We start from the raw sequence: 20,179 nt of genomic DNA on the forward strand, positions 1-20,179 counted from the left end.
TCTCTCAGCAACACACCACAGCATCACCGCCTCGCCTCAGTGAAAAGGACAGAGAGAGGAGAGAAATGCAAAGGGATGTAAGATGGCAGAGCTACAAATGCTATTAGAGGAGGAAATCCCTGCCGGCAAAAGAGCTCTTGTGGAAAGCTACCAGAACCTGTCCCGGGTTGCGGAATACTGTGAGAACAATTATGTTCAGGTAAGAGAAGTCTAACGGTCGTTAAATATGGTGAAATGATCAGTTATCTCCGTCGTGTCTGCGGTGTGCTGTAGTAGAAGTGAGTGAAACCACAGGGACAGGAAATGCTGGTCGTAACGAAAGGAGCCTTAAACCGCTAGCTCCCACACGGAGTGGCCTTTTCCCCCGGTATGATGGTTCAGTTGTGGCTCGGTGGTTGAGTTTCGTGTTTTCCCCTTTCGGCTGGTCGGCCCGGTTCACCCGAGCCGTGCTCACATTTAAAAGGCTACACTGTAGCTGCTGGGGGCTTTCAGAGGGTGTGTCGTTGTTATGACCAAGTGGTTTGTCACTGACTGCATTCTCTGATAGGTACCTGTGACAGAACATAATCACGGCCCACATTTTTATACATTAAACTAGAGTTAATTATCTTTTTCACACGACTTAAACCAAACAGGCTCTACACGTTTGGGCCACATAACAGAGTCACAACAGAAAAAAATATACAGGGCAAATTAACACATTCAAACATTCAAAATGTAAAGCTAAAAAAAATGTAAATCCTTAGTTATATTTATGGATAGCATTAAGAATTTGAAAGCTACCACTAAACGCTTAGTCACTATAAACTCAGAGAATAAGAAAGCCTAGGGCTGGGCAATATGGCCAAAATCCTATATCACGATATAGGATTTTTCATATCTTGATAGCGATATATCACAATATAGTATGTTTTCGGGTAACAAATGATTAGTCTATATGTAATAACCACATGTTAAAGCCTATTTTTCCTGTGTGTATTAAATACTTGACAAATAAGAGTACTGATTTTCAGTTTTCGCTTGAGTCCTTTTCTGCCCATTAATGTCCATGTTAATAAGCAGTGCCTCCCTCTATGGATACACTCCAGGTTCACTCCCACGTGCTAGGATAAGAACGCAAAGCGGTGTCAAACTGATGTAAAAATTTCCATGAAGCAGTTCAGCCACTGGTTTTGTGACCTCACGATAGAGAAGATATAGCCTAGAAAAATGCATACGATAGACATTTTAATTTTAAGATAAAACAACTCAAATATAAGTGAAAATATAAAATAAAATGTTGGCGATATATGTATACTGTCAAATTAACCAGTCCTAAGACAGCCTATACACTGGGGTTGGGACATAATGTCGATATCGCAATATATCGACATCCCGACTGGTCTGATACAGTTATCATATCGCTGGTGCCAAAAATCAATATTTTTATATTAAAAAAAATATGTCACTCTAAACAGATCTGCCTGACAATTTGAGTCATAGTGTAATGTTTTATCTAAATTTTTGTCAAAATCTGTGAATCTGACACCCAATTGCATTAGTAAGACATTAATTATGCACTTGACCTTTCTAGGGGCATTTTGTATTCTTCAGTTAATCAGATATTGGATGTATCATTATATGATTGTCTTGCAATATATCAATTATCACACAATCGCTGTATCGTTATCGCGGGCCACGTATCGCATCGTATCGTGAGTTACCCTGAGATTCCCATCCCTGCTATGCACTAGAACGGGTTTCATTAGGATTGTAGTCTTTTTTTAATCATTATCAACACTGACTTCAAGCATCTCTAATCTGTGAGGTTTCTTATTAGTATATCATCATGTTGGCCAGGTCCTTAAAGACTCAAAGTGGAACACCATGAGAAATGTAAGGCTGTAGATGTGTAGTCAATCTACTCATGATGCATATATCATGTGTGTGCTAACTCACACAGTGCTGAAAGGAGCATGTGCATTCATAATTTGACTATAATCAAATGCATGCTGCAGGTTAATAATAGGTGTGTCTGCTTGTTTTGCATACACGTAAAGAGTGGGTGTTAAACAAGGGTCATGTAAAGTACAAATCAGTAATCAGTGGCAATGATTTCTCAAATTGGGGATAAACCTGAAGGGGTCATGCATCATTTTATCATTTTAATTTGAGTGTTAAATTTCCATCTACTAAATTCTTGTAATGTTATTTAGGTGTGTAAATGTAAAAGTACTATATAAATACAGCTTTACTTAGGCTACTTAATTTCTCATTAAATGGGGGTATATTTGCCCTCACACTGATACCAGTAGCTTATCTGAAATGTCTCTGGTGATGCAGCCAAAATGGAAGATCTGGTGTTGGTGAATATGCCAATATATTATAGGGAGGGAAGGGATAACACAGTTTATTACCCCAGAAGAAGAAAAATCTTTTTTTCCCTAAATTAAATTCTTATCTGCTCCAAAGTTATTTTTTATTAATATTTTTTTTTTTCCGGGTATAACTGTTATAGTAACTTAAGGCAATCGTTCTCTATATGTTGCTATACGGATTAACCTGAGCTGGACCAAAGGATGATAGTACCAAACATCACATCCATGCAGGGTTAAAAATAAGAAGCTGTTAAAATCACATAATTTTTATATAGCACTGGTATTGGGTTGGAACCCAGTATTACAGTATTACAATACACAGGCTTAAGTATTGAAATTGGTATAGGGAAGAAAGAAATGTTACGTGAACATCTCTAATTGGGGTTCTCCTTTAGACAAAACCAGGATGATCCATGGCAAATGTGCATAAAATATTCAAACAGTATTGGGGCTTTCCAGCCCCAAGACTTACTTCCGATAAATCATCATCGCCCTGTTAATTTGCTGTAATGAGAGAGTGCATCGAGTGTGTGTGGGTGCGAGTGTGAGCTGACAGCGCAGACCAATGGTGTGGTGTGAACAGCAATGTCTGTTGATGGAGCCGCACACACCAGGAACCCCACTGTGATCTAATTTTTTGACTGTGCTGTTGAGAAAGCCCACAGTTGTGCCGTTATAATAACACGTCAGATCACTTCGCCCTGCTTGTCACCAGAAATGCAATGTAGGTTACACTGCTTGAATGCACGCCGAGATACTGACAAGCGTAAACAGCTCTAAATGGTAAATATGTGTCGGAGCTTTAGCCAGGATCATTATGCAGAAAGCTGTCGGAGAATTTAAATATCGTGCTCAAAGGTTGTGCTTTTGCCACATTTTTTAAGGCTTCATTTAAACTGCAATGTAATAATTTAAACTGAATTACTGCGATGTTGACCCCAAGTGACTGCGATATTGATTTCTACTTGTGGGTGTTTTAAATGTCAGTTATTTGTAAATTGTTTCGACATTTCACTTGGACAGTTTCCAAAACAGAAGCTCAGTTTTTTTAGATTAAAAGGTCCATATCTTTTGAATGGATATTCTCATATTCTGCATGTGTTTCACATTTCTGGGTGTATATTGTTCACAGCGAAAAAGGGATTTTCCAGAGTTACATTTTTAAAAAGGTCGCCTCTGAAATGGGCCGTTCAGAACAGCTTTCTACGTAGAACCTTTCTTTCGTTATTCACCTCAGGCTGCCTTCTGGCTGCCTTCTTGCGCGAGCTTGTAGTTGAGTCGATTTCAGCGTACCATTCCGATATCTACCAACTTTGGAGTGACAGTGCAGTGCGGCCCCTCCCCCATGTGGTATCGCACACATGGGGGAGGGGCTATGTGGTCACTCCAAATACTGTCAGCCAATCGTGGGTCTAACCTAGGTCTAACCTAGGGATGGACAATATGACATTATATATTTTTAAAACAATATGAAAATGTCTACCATATGTGTTTTTCTATATCATCTCTATGGTGATGTCACAAAACCAGCAGCTGGTGTCATTTCGACAATGCTTTACATCTTATCCCTGCAGTCCAATCCAGAAAAGAACGGAAACTCAGTGCTTTTTATTTGTCAAATGTTTAATTCACACAGAATTATTAAAAATAGGCTTTACTATGGTTATTTCATATTGGCTATTTGTTAAAATACCAGAAAACATGATGTATTGTGATATCGTTATCGAGATATGAAAATCTTAGGACTATATCGTGATATAGGATTTTGGCCGTATCGCTCAGCCCTAGTCTAACCTTTGAACTGCAAAACGACTTGTTTGTTTTCGGAAGGAAGGAGAGGCTCAGAAAAATAATTAAATTAAAATATGTATTTTAAAACCAAACAAACTTTACCAACGTGATTCAAAAACACATTCGAATAATAGAAATGTGATTGCATAGCTAAAATAAGTCCACTTGAAGGGTCAGTTGTGTGACAAAACAGCCTTTTAATGAAGTACTGTAGTGCTGCAGAGATATCTAGGCTTATTCCATTAAAACCTCGTCAATATTCTTTAAATTGTTTTAATGAAAATAAAAATTGTCCTGCTAAATTGATCATTATTACACTAATTATGTCCAATTTGTAATATAAGTAATTGCAGGATGACTTTTTTGTTCTTGCATATCGTGCAGCCGAGCAGGGATAGCTGCTTTCTTCACCAAGCTTTTAAATGTTCTCAATATGTTTGCTGATGGACGAAGCTCCCGAATCTTCAGCCTGGAATTTGCTTTTAGCTTTGATGAAATGAATGAATTAATAAATGAGTAAAAATCGTGAAACACATTCACAAATGAAGGAAATAAAACTCTGCACATGTGAGGTGTTACAGACTGACGACAGACATCCTCAAATCTGATTTTGATTGATGTGTCCTTTACATATCTGTAAATCAAGAAACAAATCCCACATATCTTACTGAAACACGCAGTCCCTTACTGCATGATAGGTTGGAAATGTGCAGACAAACAGGTGTGCGTGTGAAGTGGATAATGAGAGGAAGAATATGTGTGATGAAAAAAATGCTTCCTGTAGCAACGACCACAACATTTGCACGACATAAGACCAATGAAGTTATAAAACCAGTAAATAAACCGTGCCCTTTGCACATGATATGACTAAATGAAGACAAATAACATTAATCACATTCATTGTTGTTGCATTCATTTATTAAGACACTGATGGATATTTTCATGCACAACAGACCAGAAGATTTGTAGTGATGAGAGATTAGTCTGGTTTAATTGCCACTGAAAATATCTTTAACAGACAGGCGGCTTCTTTTACTTTGTAAATCTTATTGATGAGATAGACAACCTCCCGTTTTTATTCAGAAATGTTTCAGGGTCCCCTCTTAATGCCGTTTTGAGAAGTGGATGCTTTTCATCCCCTTCACTGCTGATGTTCAGAGACCTGTGCTGTGCCCCCTCTCCGCTGCAGCATCAGGAATATTGCCTGGAATATGAAGATGCATGTATGCGGCTTCTCCTGAATAATGATTTCTTCGGGGACATTAAAAACATTAGCTGCATGCATATAAGAACAGTTGTTAAATACAACAGGGATTTAAGCTGTGTGGGAGGCCAAATATGTTGTGCTCTGATTGTGTGCTGTAGCATATGATGTAGAGTATGTGTCTGTATTCTTAATATACTTGTTGATTTAGGTTACTGTCCCTGTGGCTAATCATTTAAAATTCAGCCTCATACTGTCGCTGTAGACATGAAATATTACCTGGACGTATTGGTGTGACACAGATGTGTATAATCCTGTGGGGGTAACATTTTATAATGCAGATTTTGTATTCAAAATGTCACAAAAACACACTAAAAAAGCAGCCTATGATGTGTAAATCCACGCTGTGATGCTGCAGTTGTATTCTTAGATAAGAGCCATTTGAAAATCTGTCACCTACAGAATGATTGGTGGCTCAAAAGCAGCTTTGTAGCACCTTCCTTCAGGCCTTTTTCTACTAAAATAGCAACTTTTAGGAGGATATCTGTCGTGAAAGTGAGCACTGAACATGATGCTGTTTTTGGATACAAATGGCCCCTTTCTGCTATACATATGTGTATGTGTATGTGGTTTGCATATCGAAACCCCAAAATGCCAACCAGTGTATCTTTGTGGCACTTAAACAGTTTTCACTTCTCTAAACGTCAGCCGTGCCTCTTTGTGAGGAAACTCCTGAAACTGCAGGTCCCCCAGTCGCTTATACTTCCTTTTTACAGTTTCTTTATTTTATCCATCATCACTTTCTATATAACAGCCGTGTTTGTAGCTTTGAGTAACATCCACCTCTCAACATAAGAACGAGCAGGAAAATGATTCACCTCTAAGCAGCATTCACAGCAGACACAATCAAATGAAATAGGGCTGCCACTAATGAATGGTTTTTCTAGCGATGAATCTATCGACTATTTTACCGATTAGTCAATTAAACGATTAATTTTTCCTCAATTATTACACACAATTATTCAAATGTTAGTGTTTTATAGCATTCCCAACACAACAAAATGTGCTCAACATAATGACAGATATAAAACAACCACCACGCGAAAGCCCTACGTGTGAGAAGCCCAGCACGCAGGAACATGCACACAGTTAATCAACGTGAAATAAGCCCAGATTTTAGAAACATTTTCTCAAACACTTGGGCTCTTCAATGGAATATCAAAGGAAGCAGGCAGACGACTTTACGGCTTTAAGAGTGTATTAAACCGCTATGAGGACAAAAAGCTCTCCCTACTAATGAACAGACACCACTCACTCACGGTGGTTTAGCCTTTTCTGGCGGTCCATCATTTGAATAGCGCCTGTGTTTTCTCTTCAGGTGCTCGTGCTGCTGTGGTATGCCTGTGAAACTTTGCACAGGGTACAAACCACTTTTTAGTTTTGTGATCATTTGAAGTACTCCCATTACCTTCGAAGCCTTGGGCCTTTGGAAGCTTTCACTCTGAACCCAGTTGGACCCTGCTGCAACAGATGCAATGTTTGAAACTGCGCCACGTTGACTGGAGCTGCTCAGCCGTCCAGTGACTCGAGCCAAAAACGACTGACGTCCTGACGCAGAAGAAAAACTCTGAAAAGCCTTGCATTGGTTAAAAATATTGATGTTGACGCATTTTCAGCAACGACGTCATCGATTTAAGTCGACTACTCACGGCAGCTCTAAAATGAAAGGACTACAAATAGCCTCGGATAGCTCACATAAAACTACATCACCAATGCAGCCACTTCGTATATAGCCTACAGGTCACTCTTATTGTAGACCAAGTACAACATTTCAGGCTTTGTGCCTACTTCCATCAGGCTAGCCTGGGTGCCCAACCCTCTTTATCGTATGGCCTATTTATTTATCTACATTTTAAGGCACACTTACTTTTACTGCTGGCTAGGGCTGGGCGATATGACGATATATCTTGAAAATGTCCGCCTTGTGTGTTCTCCATTTCGTCTGTTTCTGTCTACATGAGTTTTACCTTAATAAAGGCCATAAACTATTTGAATATGTTTGCTATATAAATGTTATTTAGATTTATTATACAGGAAAGAGGCGTCTCCTTAACTGTAAATAATAATTAATACACGTAAATAAAATACATACATTCAACACTCTCACTCACTTGACCTGGCTGTTTGGCATGTCCTGGGGAAGTTTTGGGGGTTGGTTTTAACAGAAAACGATCATATTTACATTCGAAACGGGAATAAATTTGTTTACTAACATAATGTAGGTAAAGGCCGATGGCCTGCTTATGACTGTGTTACAGTTCAAAGAAAATTAACCGCGATAAGCAGCTTTGCGAGTGACAACTTCCTGGAAATATAAATAATAAGGTCAAAAAAATCTATAAATAATCATACCGCAAGTGTTACTTTGCATTTTACTTTTGTGCCTTTGACACACTACAGGAAGAGATGTTAATATTGCTGTTAGAGATCAATACATTACATTTTCATATGGGGGGGGCTAGAGATATATTTTATTAGTTTCTCATCCTGAAATTGTTAAATTTGCACCAAAGTTCTCAATAAAATAAGAAAATACTCAGTACTTTTTATTTGTCAAGTATTTATTTCACACAGGATAATCCAAAAATAGGCTTTACCATGTGGTTATATCATATAGACTAATTATTATAAACAGTTTTGTATGTTTCTACTCTTTGTTCTTCTTTCTCTGGTTATGTAGTGTGTTTGCACTTATGCTTTTATGCAAATACACTTCCTAACAGAGAAAGAAAGTTATTATAATTCGACATTTTTCCCTCTGAGTTTACTAGTTTTCTGCTCTTCCGTGCGTGGAAAAAGAGCCGTTAGATGAAAGTGCATGAATCTGTTTAATATTTCCCTGACGTTGACCCGCAAGAATCCCCCCTTCAGCTCACATGACACCCCTCTGACTCACGGCTGTTCCATTCATGACTCACGGGGTCCGTGATATTTCACTATCAGGCCTAGGGCTCAGTATGACATGCGTTCAGAATCAGAAATTGCTTTATCTTCGTGCATTGTTAAGGTTGGGTCTGGTGCTTAACAAAAAAAAAGATGTTCCGAGTGGAGCTCGTACAAAAAGCCTTTTGTAATCTTAATGTGAAACATAATATCTAAGAGCAGAGAAAGAGAGAACAGAGAGGGAGAGAGAATATTAGGGAAATGTAAGCTATTATTACCTCAGGTTTTCTGTGCTGGATTATTTCAGGCTTCTTTAAATTGGTTTGATTTTAACTCCTTTAATTCCCAGTTTGCTTTTCTTCTCACACCCTCTCTCATTAATGCGCTTCATTTAAGATATCTGTGTGTATCTACAGTATGTGTAAATGTATTATTATACATGTGTGTTCTGCCTTTAGATTTGTGTGTAAGTGACTAAAGAGAACAGTGAAATGTGACTCTGCGGGATGTCTCAGCAGTCTCTACATGTCCTAAGTCAGCCTTTTCCAAGCTCCGGTATAAAGACCTGTTCTGGTGTCTTGCTGATAATGCTAAGTAAGGCAGCAGGGTGTTCTCCTGGTTCTCTGTGTTTTATAAACTAGCAGTCAGAAATCTGCATGCACGACCCAACCTGCAGGGCCCCCGCCAGACATCTGCAGCAGATTATGGTGCTGCAGGTGGTGTGCTGAGTAGCAGGTGGGCAGGTGGTCCTGTTGTAAAGTGGTGACACGGTCTGCTGGCTGTTAGCCTCCTGCTACCACTCACACATACCAAATTATTGTTTGGAAACAGCTGGTTAGTCATAGCTGAGGCCTCTGTGGACCTGACACAGCTTTAATGAGATTTGAAATAAAAGTAGGAAGAAAATAAACATTGTGACAAAACAGCTAAAGTTACAGCAACAGATCAAACTTCATTTTAAAGGAATAGTTTCATATTTCGAAAACATTTGTTTTTTTTTAACCCGATTTACATGGGAAGATTGATACCACTTTCATATCTGTGTGTTAAAGAGCAACTCGAGTCATGTTTTAAGACATATAAAATGCTCTGCTTGAAATACTAAATTGTGTCTGACATGTTTTTTCTGCGAAATGCGTTTAATTACCTTGTAAAAATCCTCCCAAGGCATCTCCTCCTTCTCCCTCATTAAAAATTCACATATCTGCATAGTCCCTGTCCACTATGCAAATGTCCAACCACCCCTCCGTCACGAAAACAAAACACGTCTCTGCCATCGTTTATCGGCAACTTGTCGAAACTTAGCGAGCTTGAAATGCAGTAATTAGTAGTAACGTTAACGTTAGTAGTCAGTAGTGAGTTTGCAAAACTTCCGGTGACTGTTACAGCTGGCTTGCGCATTGCCGGAGTGGTTGCCATAGGTTACACATAATGATATGCATAGCGTCACCCCGTCCATTAACGGGATTGGCTCCTTAGGTTTGTGACGTCTCAAACCTGCCAATCTGAGAACGTGTTGTTCAGCCTGTCCTTGGTACACTGCAGTTTAAAAGCAGACAGGCCCAGCCATGGAGATGACTGCTTATGTTGTCCCTGATATGTCTTGTAGCACATGAAGAACACCACATGTTAAACACTGGATTTTCACTAGGGGGTCTTTAAGTATGAAGCTAAAGCAATAAGATGATTCACTCAGGCTACCATAATGTTTCAGTAGATAAAAGAGCCATATTTCTGGCTGACCGCCGAGGTCAGCCCTACACATGGGTCTGCTGACTGACTGAGTGACGGTACTTTCACAGCCATAGAGAGAGAGAGTTGTGACATGGAGCATATTGGACCTCCACTAACACGACTCTCTGTCTATACGGCTCTGGATACTTTGTTCGGGGAGTAGGCGGGGCTGCTCCTCCGCTGCTCGTCCACTGTCCTCACCTACATCTGCAGCACACACCTGTTTTCAAACACGTTGTCATCGGCCTCATAAGGACAGTCCTTGTAACACATTGCCCATAAAAGCGCACATTGACCTGATGTCACATACTAGGGTTTGACCTAGTCTTGTTTAATTTTGGAGCGAGCCAAGCTAGCCGTTTCACCTACTGCCAGTTTTTCTTCTATCATGTTTTGGCCTTTAGCTTCATTCTTAAAGCAGATGTGACTCACCTCATGTGACTCTCAGCAAGAAGGCAAATCATCCACAACACATTTCCCTGTATGTAAATGGCAAGTCAACACTTACGAGTGCTTTATCTCCACTTTGGCCTTTTGATTTATTGAATGTGTTGAATTCACAGCACAGCTTCTGTGCACCGTGTTCACTGATTGTACAATTGTGAGTGATGTAAAACAGTGATGCAACACATTGTTACAGGACAGATTTATGTTGCTCCATGAGGCCTCGTGTGTAACTCTGAGGCCATACTGTGAGGCTAGATTTGTGCTGAAGTGATTAGCCAATCAATCATGTCCAATCAATCATTTGCAGGTTGTAAAATGCTAAAACAAGAACAATTCTTGCGTCATTTCATTGAGCAACTTTGGATTTTTTTAGACTGAAGGTGAAACAAAGGAAGTCATTTTCAACTTGTGGTCATTTTGTCAATCTTGACATTCTGTGCTCTTCTGTTCTAAATGAGGAATTTATTAATGGAAAGAAAATCCTCCTGAAAGTGAAAACTATTTGTAATCCTTCCTCTAGTTTCCAACATCAGACATTAGTCAGTCCCGTGTTGGAGAGCTTCTCTCTGCGGCCTTATTGTCCCCGTTTTGTTTCCAAACTATGAATATGTTCATTCAGTCCCCTCGCTATTTAAAGGCATCCAGAAACAGATGGTTTGCGCAGCCTGGTGGAGATTTAGGATCCCATGAAATGTCTTGGCATTCCTGCTCACTGGGCTCAGCTCCCACCATGCACCTGTCCCGTGTCGTCCGTCGAAGTTATTCGGAAGTCATGTTGTCCAATTCCAGGCTGCTCTGCATCCACAAAGTCCTCGACTCAGAGAATCATAAACACTTGTTCTGCGGCCTTCAGATCTTAGCAGGGCTTTGCAGTTTAGAAACTGTGGAGAATGAGCAGTCCTGTCAAATACAGTTCACTCCCGGCTCACAGTGCAGAGAGTAACAATGAGACTGCAGCATTTCCTCTTGAGTGTTCTGCAGCTTACCTTACTTCCCTCTGCCAACTTCTCTATTTCTTCCACCCACTCAACTTTCCACTGATTTTTGTAACTTGTATTTTTTTTTTTTCTCTCTGCCAGGCTCAAGACAAGAAGAAGGCCCTGGAGGAGACCAAGGCCTACACCACCCAGTCTCTGGCCAGCGTGGCCTACCAGATCAATGCCTTAGCTAACAATGTGCTGCAGCTGCTGGACATCCAGGCCTCGCAACTACGACGCATGGAGTCCTCCATCAACCACATCTCCCAGGTACACACTACAACCCTGGAAAATATGCATGCCTAATGTATGAATAATTAACATTTATGTACATGCATAATATCACACATCTCTACCACTTTAAAAAAAACTCCTGTGAGCGACAGTGTGCATCTCCTGCACAGATGTTTCAAACTAAAGCCGACGTGAACCTCAGAGGGCAAAATCCTTTCACTGGTGTTGATATTTAAATGCAGATTAAAAAATGACAGTGGAAGCAATTAGAAAGGATAAGCCAATAAAAAAGTATATCATTTAAATAGAAACTATACTGGCTTTAAGTTCTGAACTTAAACATTTAAACTGTTGCTATCTTCAAAATCATATAGAGAAATATTAAGTGATCAAGGTGTGGTTTTAAGGATTTACAGCTGTAAGTACAACCAAATGCAATTGCTGGTGTTATTCTGTGTCATGATGTCAAAGTGCACGATGACACATTATAAAGACGGACAGATATGTCAGGGGGGCATGGATCATGCTGGAGCTGCCAGCCCTCCACAGCCCCTCTCCTGCCCCCTCTCCAGCCCCCTCTTGCTTCATCAGCAGTCCTCTCTCTATCTGTCGCTCCCTCTGTGTGCGCTTCACGCGGCCGCCCTGCCTGTCAGCCAGTGAATGTCCCCGTCCGTCCCCTCCCTGTGTGCTTCATTAAGCCTGTCAGGGATGAAGTGAAATCCTGACGCCAGCTCTTTCGCCTGGTTAGCATATTCAGCTCCCGCTTTACTCCACAGGCTGCAGGATGGAGCAGAGTTGGGTGCAGCCTGATGACGAACTACAGAAGTCTGTTATCGATCGTTAAAGACAGTCAGTTGAGCCTTTGATATTTCTCTTTTAGATACATTTGCTCTACGGCCTTGTAACTGTAACTTGGCCTGTAAGACTCAAGTCGACTCACATTTTCTCAGTGGAATATCTGTACTCTAGCTGCATCTTTGTGCACAGAGCAATTCAGGAGCAACAGCATGGCAGGCTATAAACTGTTCATGGCCTTTCAGTCTTCATCTTTGTGAAAGTTTTTACTGGTGATAGGTTGATATTTTTACGAGGCAAACACTCAGCTCAGGTCTCCTTCTTTCCAAAACAAACAGAATTGTTGATTAAAATGAGTAAAAAACATTGAGTAAAGCAGTTTCACTTAAAAATCAGTGCTGCACATGATGCTCTTCGGGGGGCTTTGGGGGGTGCAAGCCGAGCTGTCGCTAACAAATAAAATCCTGCATCTACTTAAATGATATAGTTAAAAACGACGGTGATGTGACTTGAAACACTTTGAACGTTGTCGGCTGGAAATGTATTGTCGAGCTGACAGCATGCGCTTCTGGGAAACTCTGATAAACGTGCAACTTACAGGTGAAACAAGAGATTCATGGAGGCTGACAAAGGAGTTTGGTGCTGTGCTGATCTTAACAAAACTAGGTCAAAACCTCGTATGTGGCTGACCGCATCAGGTCAGTGTGCGCTTTTGTGGGCAATGTGTTACAAGGACTGTCCTTATGAGGCCGATGACAACGTGTGAAAGCAGGTGCGTGCTGCAGATGTAGGTGAGGACAGTGGACGAGCAGCGGAGGAGCTTCATGATCCGCCATTGTGATGTCGCAACTCACTCTCTCTACGGCTGTGAAAGTACTGTCAGTCAGTCAGTCAATCACATACAGACCCCTGTGTAGTGTGTATGATTTCAAACAGCCAAATCTCCTTCAACTGACAAAGCCTTGTAACCAGTGTTAATTTTGGCAGCTATTTTAGATTAAGTCTTTGTCTTTAGACGACAATGCTTCTTAGATTTAGTCGCATTTTAGTCATTTTTACCCTTTACAGTTTTAGTTTTGTTTTAGTTTACGAAAACTCAAAACGTTTTAGTCCAGTTTAATTCAATAAAAAGTCATCACATTTTAGTCTTTACCTTTAGTCACGTAGTTTTCTCTCTTGAGAAAATATGACCCCCCTCCAGTCTCCCTCTTCTCATTTTTTTACCTTTTTGTTTTAGGTACATTTTAGACTTTAAATTTCAGCAGATCATCCATACAGTAAAAGAACACCCTGGAAGAAGCCTCAAATCACTTGTAAAACACCACTTTTTCTGTGAGCGCGCACAGCGCCTGAAGCAGAGTTAACAGAGAAAGTTTATAACCACCTTTGTGATATCCGTTATCTCTGACTGCTGCTTCAGGCTTTAAAATATCATGGATTTTGAATGGCTGACAGCCCACCATTAACATTTTAGTCCCGCCTTGTCTCGTTAATGAAGAGTTACTATTATCATAGATTGATTTTTAGCTCATCAACGTCTCGTCTTCGTCATGGAAAAATGACGAAATTAACATTGCTTGCTTGTAACCACACTGATGTAAACACTCAATAGCCACCTAGAACAGAAACTGAACTGTTAGTATAGTTAATCAACTGTCGGTGGTACTCAGACAAAAGTAAAGGTTTACCTTATAAAATCAATGATGGCCCAATTCCATATGAGCGTACCAGTGAAGCCTGAATGCACAATACCAGAGCCCCAAAACAGAAGAAAGAAATCTGAAATCTGCAGCCATCATTAAAGTTATTAGACAAGTACTTTTCATTCTGTTGCATGTGAAAATATCAGACTGAATATCAGAGAAGTGGGTTTCCAATTAACTTTAGTACTGCTACTTTACAGTAAAGTGGGATGCTGATTTTCACTCGTTCAATAAAAACAAAGGGAGTTACAGGAGTTTCATCACGCTACAAACTGCTCTAACGAGGACGAGAAATGGAGCCACCAAATATTTTGGTCTTTTGCAGCCAACAAACAAACATGAGTAACTTACCAGCCTTTTGTCCAGCAAGCAAGTGAACATCATGAAAGCATCATAAAGGGCCGTCCAATGTGCATGATAATATAACAAAGTGTCATCATCATATGGTGATCCATGTCATAGTAGCTCCCTCAAAGCTGATATCTCCGGCACAGATGGGCTGGAATCACCTCAAAATTGTTTGAAAAGTTAATTTACATTTACAAGCATCTCCGCAGGTACAGCATGTCCCCGGGGCTGCATTCATTATTCTGCTGGTGATGTGTCCAAGAAATTGAATTTCAACTTGCTTTGTTGTTGCCAAGTATTTTTTCTGGCTAAGACTGTGCAAATTGTCTCGGCCTGAAAGAGTTAAAATGGGATTAGAGAGAGAGAAGGTAGCCAAACACTGCTGCCAAATCCAAGTCCCATCTCTGCAGGATTAAAAAGCCCACAGCAGAGGAGGCTGTCACAAAATTATACGGGAAACGCTGCTAACTAAATGGAAACAACAGCGTGTTTAATCAAAGCAGAGCTGCTGCAGTTTTTTTTTTCCTGCATGCGTGTGCAGTCGGTTCAATAGTGCAACCAGTGCGAGGGATGCTGTTGTGATCCAAATCATGAGGAACCTTCCCATCAGTCGCTTTACTACTCTTTTCCATTTCCTCAATTCTTACCATCTGTCAGCTTGCCCTCTGATTCATCTGCTCCCTTTTTCTTAGACGTTTTCCTCCATCAAATACCGACATGTGCCTCCATTTGTGTTGGTCACTCCCTCCCAATTGAAATATTATATCAGTGTGTAATAAAATGCTAATAACACAGATACTTACACTTGTGCATTTCAATTCATAACTCCAGAATAATATATAATCACCTTGTTATTATTGTTACCATGCCATTTATGACATCATCATGTATGAAGTCACACATCTGCTGACACGCCTTGAAATCTCAATACAAGCCACAGACTACATCATATTTACCTCTTGCCAATTACACTGTACTGCAGAGACCAATCATCGCTGAAGTACAGATGCATTAGGCAGAAACTACCAGAAAGATCCAGCAGTGAAACTACAGCTGCTCCATCTGCTCTCACAATCACACAGCAGAGGTTGAGCAGACAGCCAGATGTTTATAAATGAGATTACACACAAAATGAGATCGAGAGCGTGCAGGAAGGGCAGACAGAGGTCCGTCCTCGATGATTAGCTAACAGTTGTTATGTCTAGATGTTACTCTCTGATAGCTTCACTGTCATGTGCATGCAGAGGAAGGCTCCTGTCATCATCTGCAGACTGATAACAGGTCTGTTGCACTGCTGCTTCACTGTAACCTCATTATCAGGAGGTTTCTTTTCTTAGCATCTATCCCATCACTGTCCTTTTCTTTTTTTAATCATGACAGCCCTCCAGAATCAGCTTCTACTTTTACACTTCTCTTTCTCGCTATCTTTCCATCTCTAATCGTCTGTGCCTCCGAGAGCTGTTGTTCTCAGTTTCTCTAATCTGCGCTCCACCTCTGCTCGCCTATCACTGGCAGGAAATAGGCGGCGTCTTTTCTGTCTTGACTTCCCATCTGAAGTTGGGCGTGTCGCTTCAGTTTCCTCTCCTTAAAACAGAGCCCCGCGTGTTTTCTATATATATCTCACATACAGCCGAAGACTACACGTCAAACATAGAGGTTGTGAAGTTGAGTCTGGTCTCCTGAAAACTCTATCAGACTTTGAACCTCTCGGTTGGGTTCATCACCCCAAGCACCCGGAGAGAGAGGCTGTCGCAGCAGTAGAGCTGTCGGGTTGACTAGATGAGCTGTCTGAGTGGTGATTGATGCGTGACCTCGTTGATGTGTGGCTCTCGCACAAACCCACTTACACAACATGCACTCACATATACAGTACATGCACACACACAGAGTTCTATGTTTTATTTCCACTTCCTCTAAACAGTCTGGTATCTGGCAGGGAGAGAGTCATGGATTCATATACGTCTCACACATGCTTTAATAACACCCACACTCGTCAGCACTCCTCTCCCAAGTGTGAGCTCATATTCCAGAGATGAAGCCGTCCATCCTCCTCTGTTAACCCTTCACGTTTCTTTCAGCGCTCCCTCCCTCCCCTCATCCCTCGCTCCTTCCAGTGTCATCTATCATTCATAAATTGAAGGCCGGTACGTAAGCCGTCTCTTGAGAATGGCTGCTGCGAGCAATGGTGAATGTAATCGCCGTGGAGATGGAGGTCACTGTTATTTTCAGTCACTACTGGTGTGAGGGGTTAAAGGGGAGCTTCGTCAAATGGGCCCCAGGGTGGAGGCCAACAGGGCAGTATACTGGGTCAGAAGGAGTTCAATATAGCCTGAGGATTTAAACACCACAGAAGCATTCACTGAAAAACATGTTTATTGTACATGTTCATTTTGGTGCTCTCTGTTGTTAATTAATATTACAGAACATGAGCTAAAAAGTTCAAGTTATTAATCTCTAGACTTTGATTGTAGAGTATCACGAGTATGAAAAAAAAAATGTGGTGCACAAGCAAACAAAATAGTTCCTTTTCAAATGGAAGCTGGCACTAATAATAAAATAAACAATAAAAATAACTTCTGAATCACAAACAGTAATAAGTAAGCTTGAATAAATACTAAATATAGCAAAAGTAAGTATCTGTTAAATATATAAAATGCAAGGGTACATAAAATGATAGAGGACCTAAAATACAGCCCTGAGGAACCCCTCGTCTTCTTATTTCAAACCTAAATGAATGTCATATTTCTCCTGCTGCAACCATTTGAATACTTTTAAGATGGGTTCTAAAATAATAAACTTTGCTCAGCAGTTGCAATATTTAGCTATTGTACTGGAGATACACGATATTATCAGCACATTATCGGTATCAGCAGATTATGGCTCTAAAATGACATATCTGCCGTATGGCAGTTTTTCAAAGTTTCGGAAACAGACAGCAAGGTTGTGCTCGGCATCGGTCATGCGAGGAGGGGCATCATTCATTAAACACAACAAATGTAATCGTCCATCTCAAGAATCTGCCAGTTGGCCACAACAATAAGAGTAGGCATCAAATCACTTCCACTACAGGGGAGACTTGATGTTCTCTGCAATTAGGTGGAAGGGATGCCAAGAATATCGGTATCAAAATTGGCAAAAAGGGTTGGAAAATATCGGCATATCGGATAGCCGCAAAAAATCCAATACCGTGCATCCCTACACTGCAAGGACATTGAACACTTCCTGTAGGTATTTTATGATCAAAAATCCACAGGGAAGGAAAGGGAGGTGAGTCTGCCTCCTGAGTTCCTGGAAGGCTTTTAATGTGGAACAGAAAGAGGAAGTGTCGGGTTTGCATTAAAAGCATATTATTGTTACAGGCAACAGGGAGGCCTCTTACTAAAAAGTGATCCAAAGATGTCTCCAATAATAACCTGTCTGAAATAAAGAAAACTCTGAATACATTTGGAGAATTGTGAGTAAATACAGCTCTGGAAAAACAAAACATAACACTGCAAAGATATGTTTTTCTCCGGTTTTACTATTTAAAGGTTTGTGTTTGTTTGTTTTTGTAAGATATTTCTGGCTTTTGCCTTTTATTAGATAGGACAGCTGACGAGAGACAGGAAATGTGGGAAGAAGAGAGTGGGGGATGACATGCACCAAAAAAATCGGCAGACCGGTGGTCCAGCCTGCGATCAGTGTGTTCAGTATAAGCCTCTGTATATGGGGCGCATGCTCTGCTAACTGAGCTAAACCAGCGCCCCTATAGGTGTGTGTTTGTGTAAAATCAACTTATATTTTATTGTAAACATTTCTCCTTCCAAATGAAATTTTTTTCATTTCGGTCTTTTTATTTGCAGTAAATGATTTGACGTTTTTCAGACCTTGAATAAAGCAGAGAAAACAAGTTCATGTTCATGTTTTAACGACAGAATACTAACGTTTTAGGAAGGAAGAGTTCAGAAATCAGTATTTGGTGAATAACCTGGTTTTTAATTCCAGCTTTCACACGTCTTTGCATGCTCTCCACCAGTCTATCACATTGCTGTTGGGTGACATTAGGCCACTCTCGTGGATGGCTTGTGACCGTGCATCTTTCTCTTGATCACAGGAGGTTCAGATCTGGATTGGGCCGACCATGACATGTAGAGAGAGATTTAAGAAAAATTTAAGAGTGGCCTCTTAATTTTTTCCAGGTCTGTATGTAATGCTAACCCTTAATGTCTTGTGTACCCCACTACTCATGCTCCCCTCCTCTTCTCCCTCCTGCAGACGGTGGATATTCATAAGGAGAAAGTGGCGCGTCGAGAGATCGGCATCCTGACCACAAATAAGAACACCTCTCGCACTCACAAGATCATCGCACCTGGAAACATGGAGCGGCCGGTGCGCTACATCCGAAAGCCTATCGACTACACACTGCTGGATGACGTGGGGCACGGCGTCAAAGTAAGAACTGTTTGGGTCATTATGTAAACCGTCTTTAGTTTGCTTTACTGCAAAAGGGCAACCGATTTACAGGGCATTTATTTACTCGTATCAAAAGCATCTAGTGTCTGATCAATATTAGCTACTGCTCCACACTATTCAGGCTTCATCATAACCAGACTGTTGCAGCTAAATCCCAGAGTCATTACTGTGATATATCTACATGATTTCCTGAGTTAATCAATTTTGCAAGACAGGAAAACACGTACTTAGTCGAGTTCACACCTGGCACCCTCATATGAACACAGTGACTGTCTGCTCTCATAATTCACTCCCACACACATCCACTCACACTCTAAGACGATCAATACTCTGGCCTTTCAGTTAATTAAGCACAGAAACACTTAGACATGAAAGAAACACTCAAGAAAAACATGATAAGTTGGCAGCAGACTGTGGCCGAAAAACGCTTTGCTTGCCAGAGGTTTTGTTCCTGCACAGTAACAACTTCCTAAACAGGAAGTTAATGGGAGATTTTGTGTTTGTGTGTGCGTGGCGAGTGTGAGAAAGAGAGCGACATCTTGGCCAAGTGCTTCTCACACCATCACATCCCCGATTGAACGGCAGCAAAATATTCTTTCAACCATTTTCCGGCTCTTTCTTCAATTTTTTATTCTCTCTCCACATGATCCATCCGCCATCTCCCCTCTTCTTCTTCTTCTTCCCTCCACACACACCGTTTTGTGCATTGATTGCTGGTGTCACACACATTTCCGCACCGCGTTTGAGCCGGCCTCTTCATCCCTGTCTGTCTCTGTTGAGATAGCGACTGTCTGCTCATTTTCAAACATCCGCTGATTCAAATTCAAAAAGCTACTGTTTCCTCCTCTGAGAGCTGGCTCACACTGAGACTGATTTTGGCATGGCCCTCTATGCAAATGAAGCATCATTCATGGCTGCTGCGAATGATGAATCTCTGCAGAAATCAGAGCAGATCAGGGTAGATGATGCAAAACAAAATGTGTGCAGCATTTAATTTCCTTTTCAAGTGTACCTGCAGAGGAACTGCAGTTCATGCAGCCAGCATTTTAAAGGGATGACTCAGATATATGAATAATGACTCATTCTGGTAGCCTACATTTGGGAAACACCTTTCATTTAATGAAGTTTGCTATAGGGATGCACAATATTAACGGCAGGTGCGTGCTGCCAATGTAGATGAGGACAGCGGAGGTG

At 40.8% G+C, this 20,179-nt stretch overlaps 1 protein-coding gene across 4 annotated transcripts in view; it reads left to right on the plus strand.

Annotated features, from left to right (window-relative positions):
• Positions 1–47: 47 nt before the first annotated feature.
• LOC138611085 (abl interactor 1-like) overlaps positions 48–20,179 on the plus strand; it is a 33,848-nt gene continuing 13,716 nt past the window's right edge. For all 4 annotated transcript variants that reach the window (XM_069683994.1, XM_069683997.1, XM_069683995.1 and 1 more), the window contains exons 1-3: positions 48–199; positions 11,556–11,723; positions 18,788–18,964. In XM_069683994.1, coding sequence (XP_069540095.1) covers positions 83–199; positions 11,556–11,723; positions 18,788–18,964 — 462 coding nt within the window. In that variant the 5' untranslated portion in view covers positions 48–82. The remainder of the gene's footprint in view (positions 200–11,555; positions 11,724–18,787; positions 18,965–20,179) is intronic.

Source organism: Semicossyphus pulcher, unplaced genomic scaffold, assembly GCF_022749685.1.
Source record: "Semicossyphus pulcher isolate SPU_LCO1_2020_fin unplaced genomic scaffold, fSemPul1.0.p SCAF_7, whole genome shotgun sequence".
In the NCBI taxonomy this organism is placed as follows: Eukaryota; Metazoa; Chordata; class Actinopteri; order Labriformes; family Labridae; genus Semicossyphus; species Semicossyphus pulcher.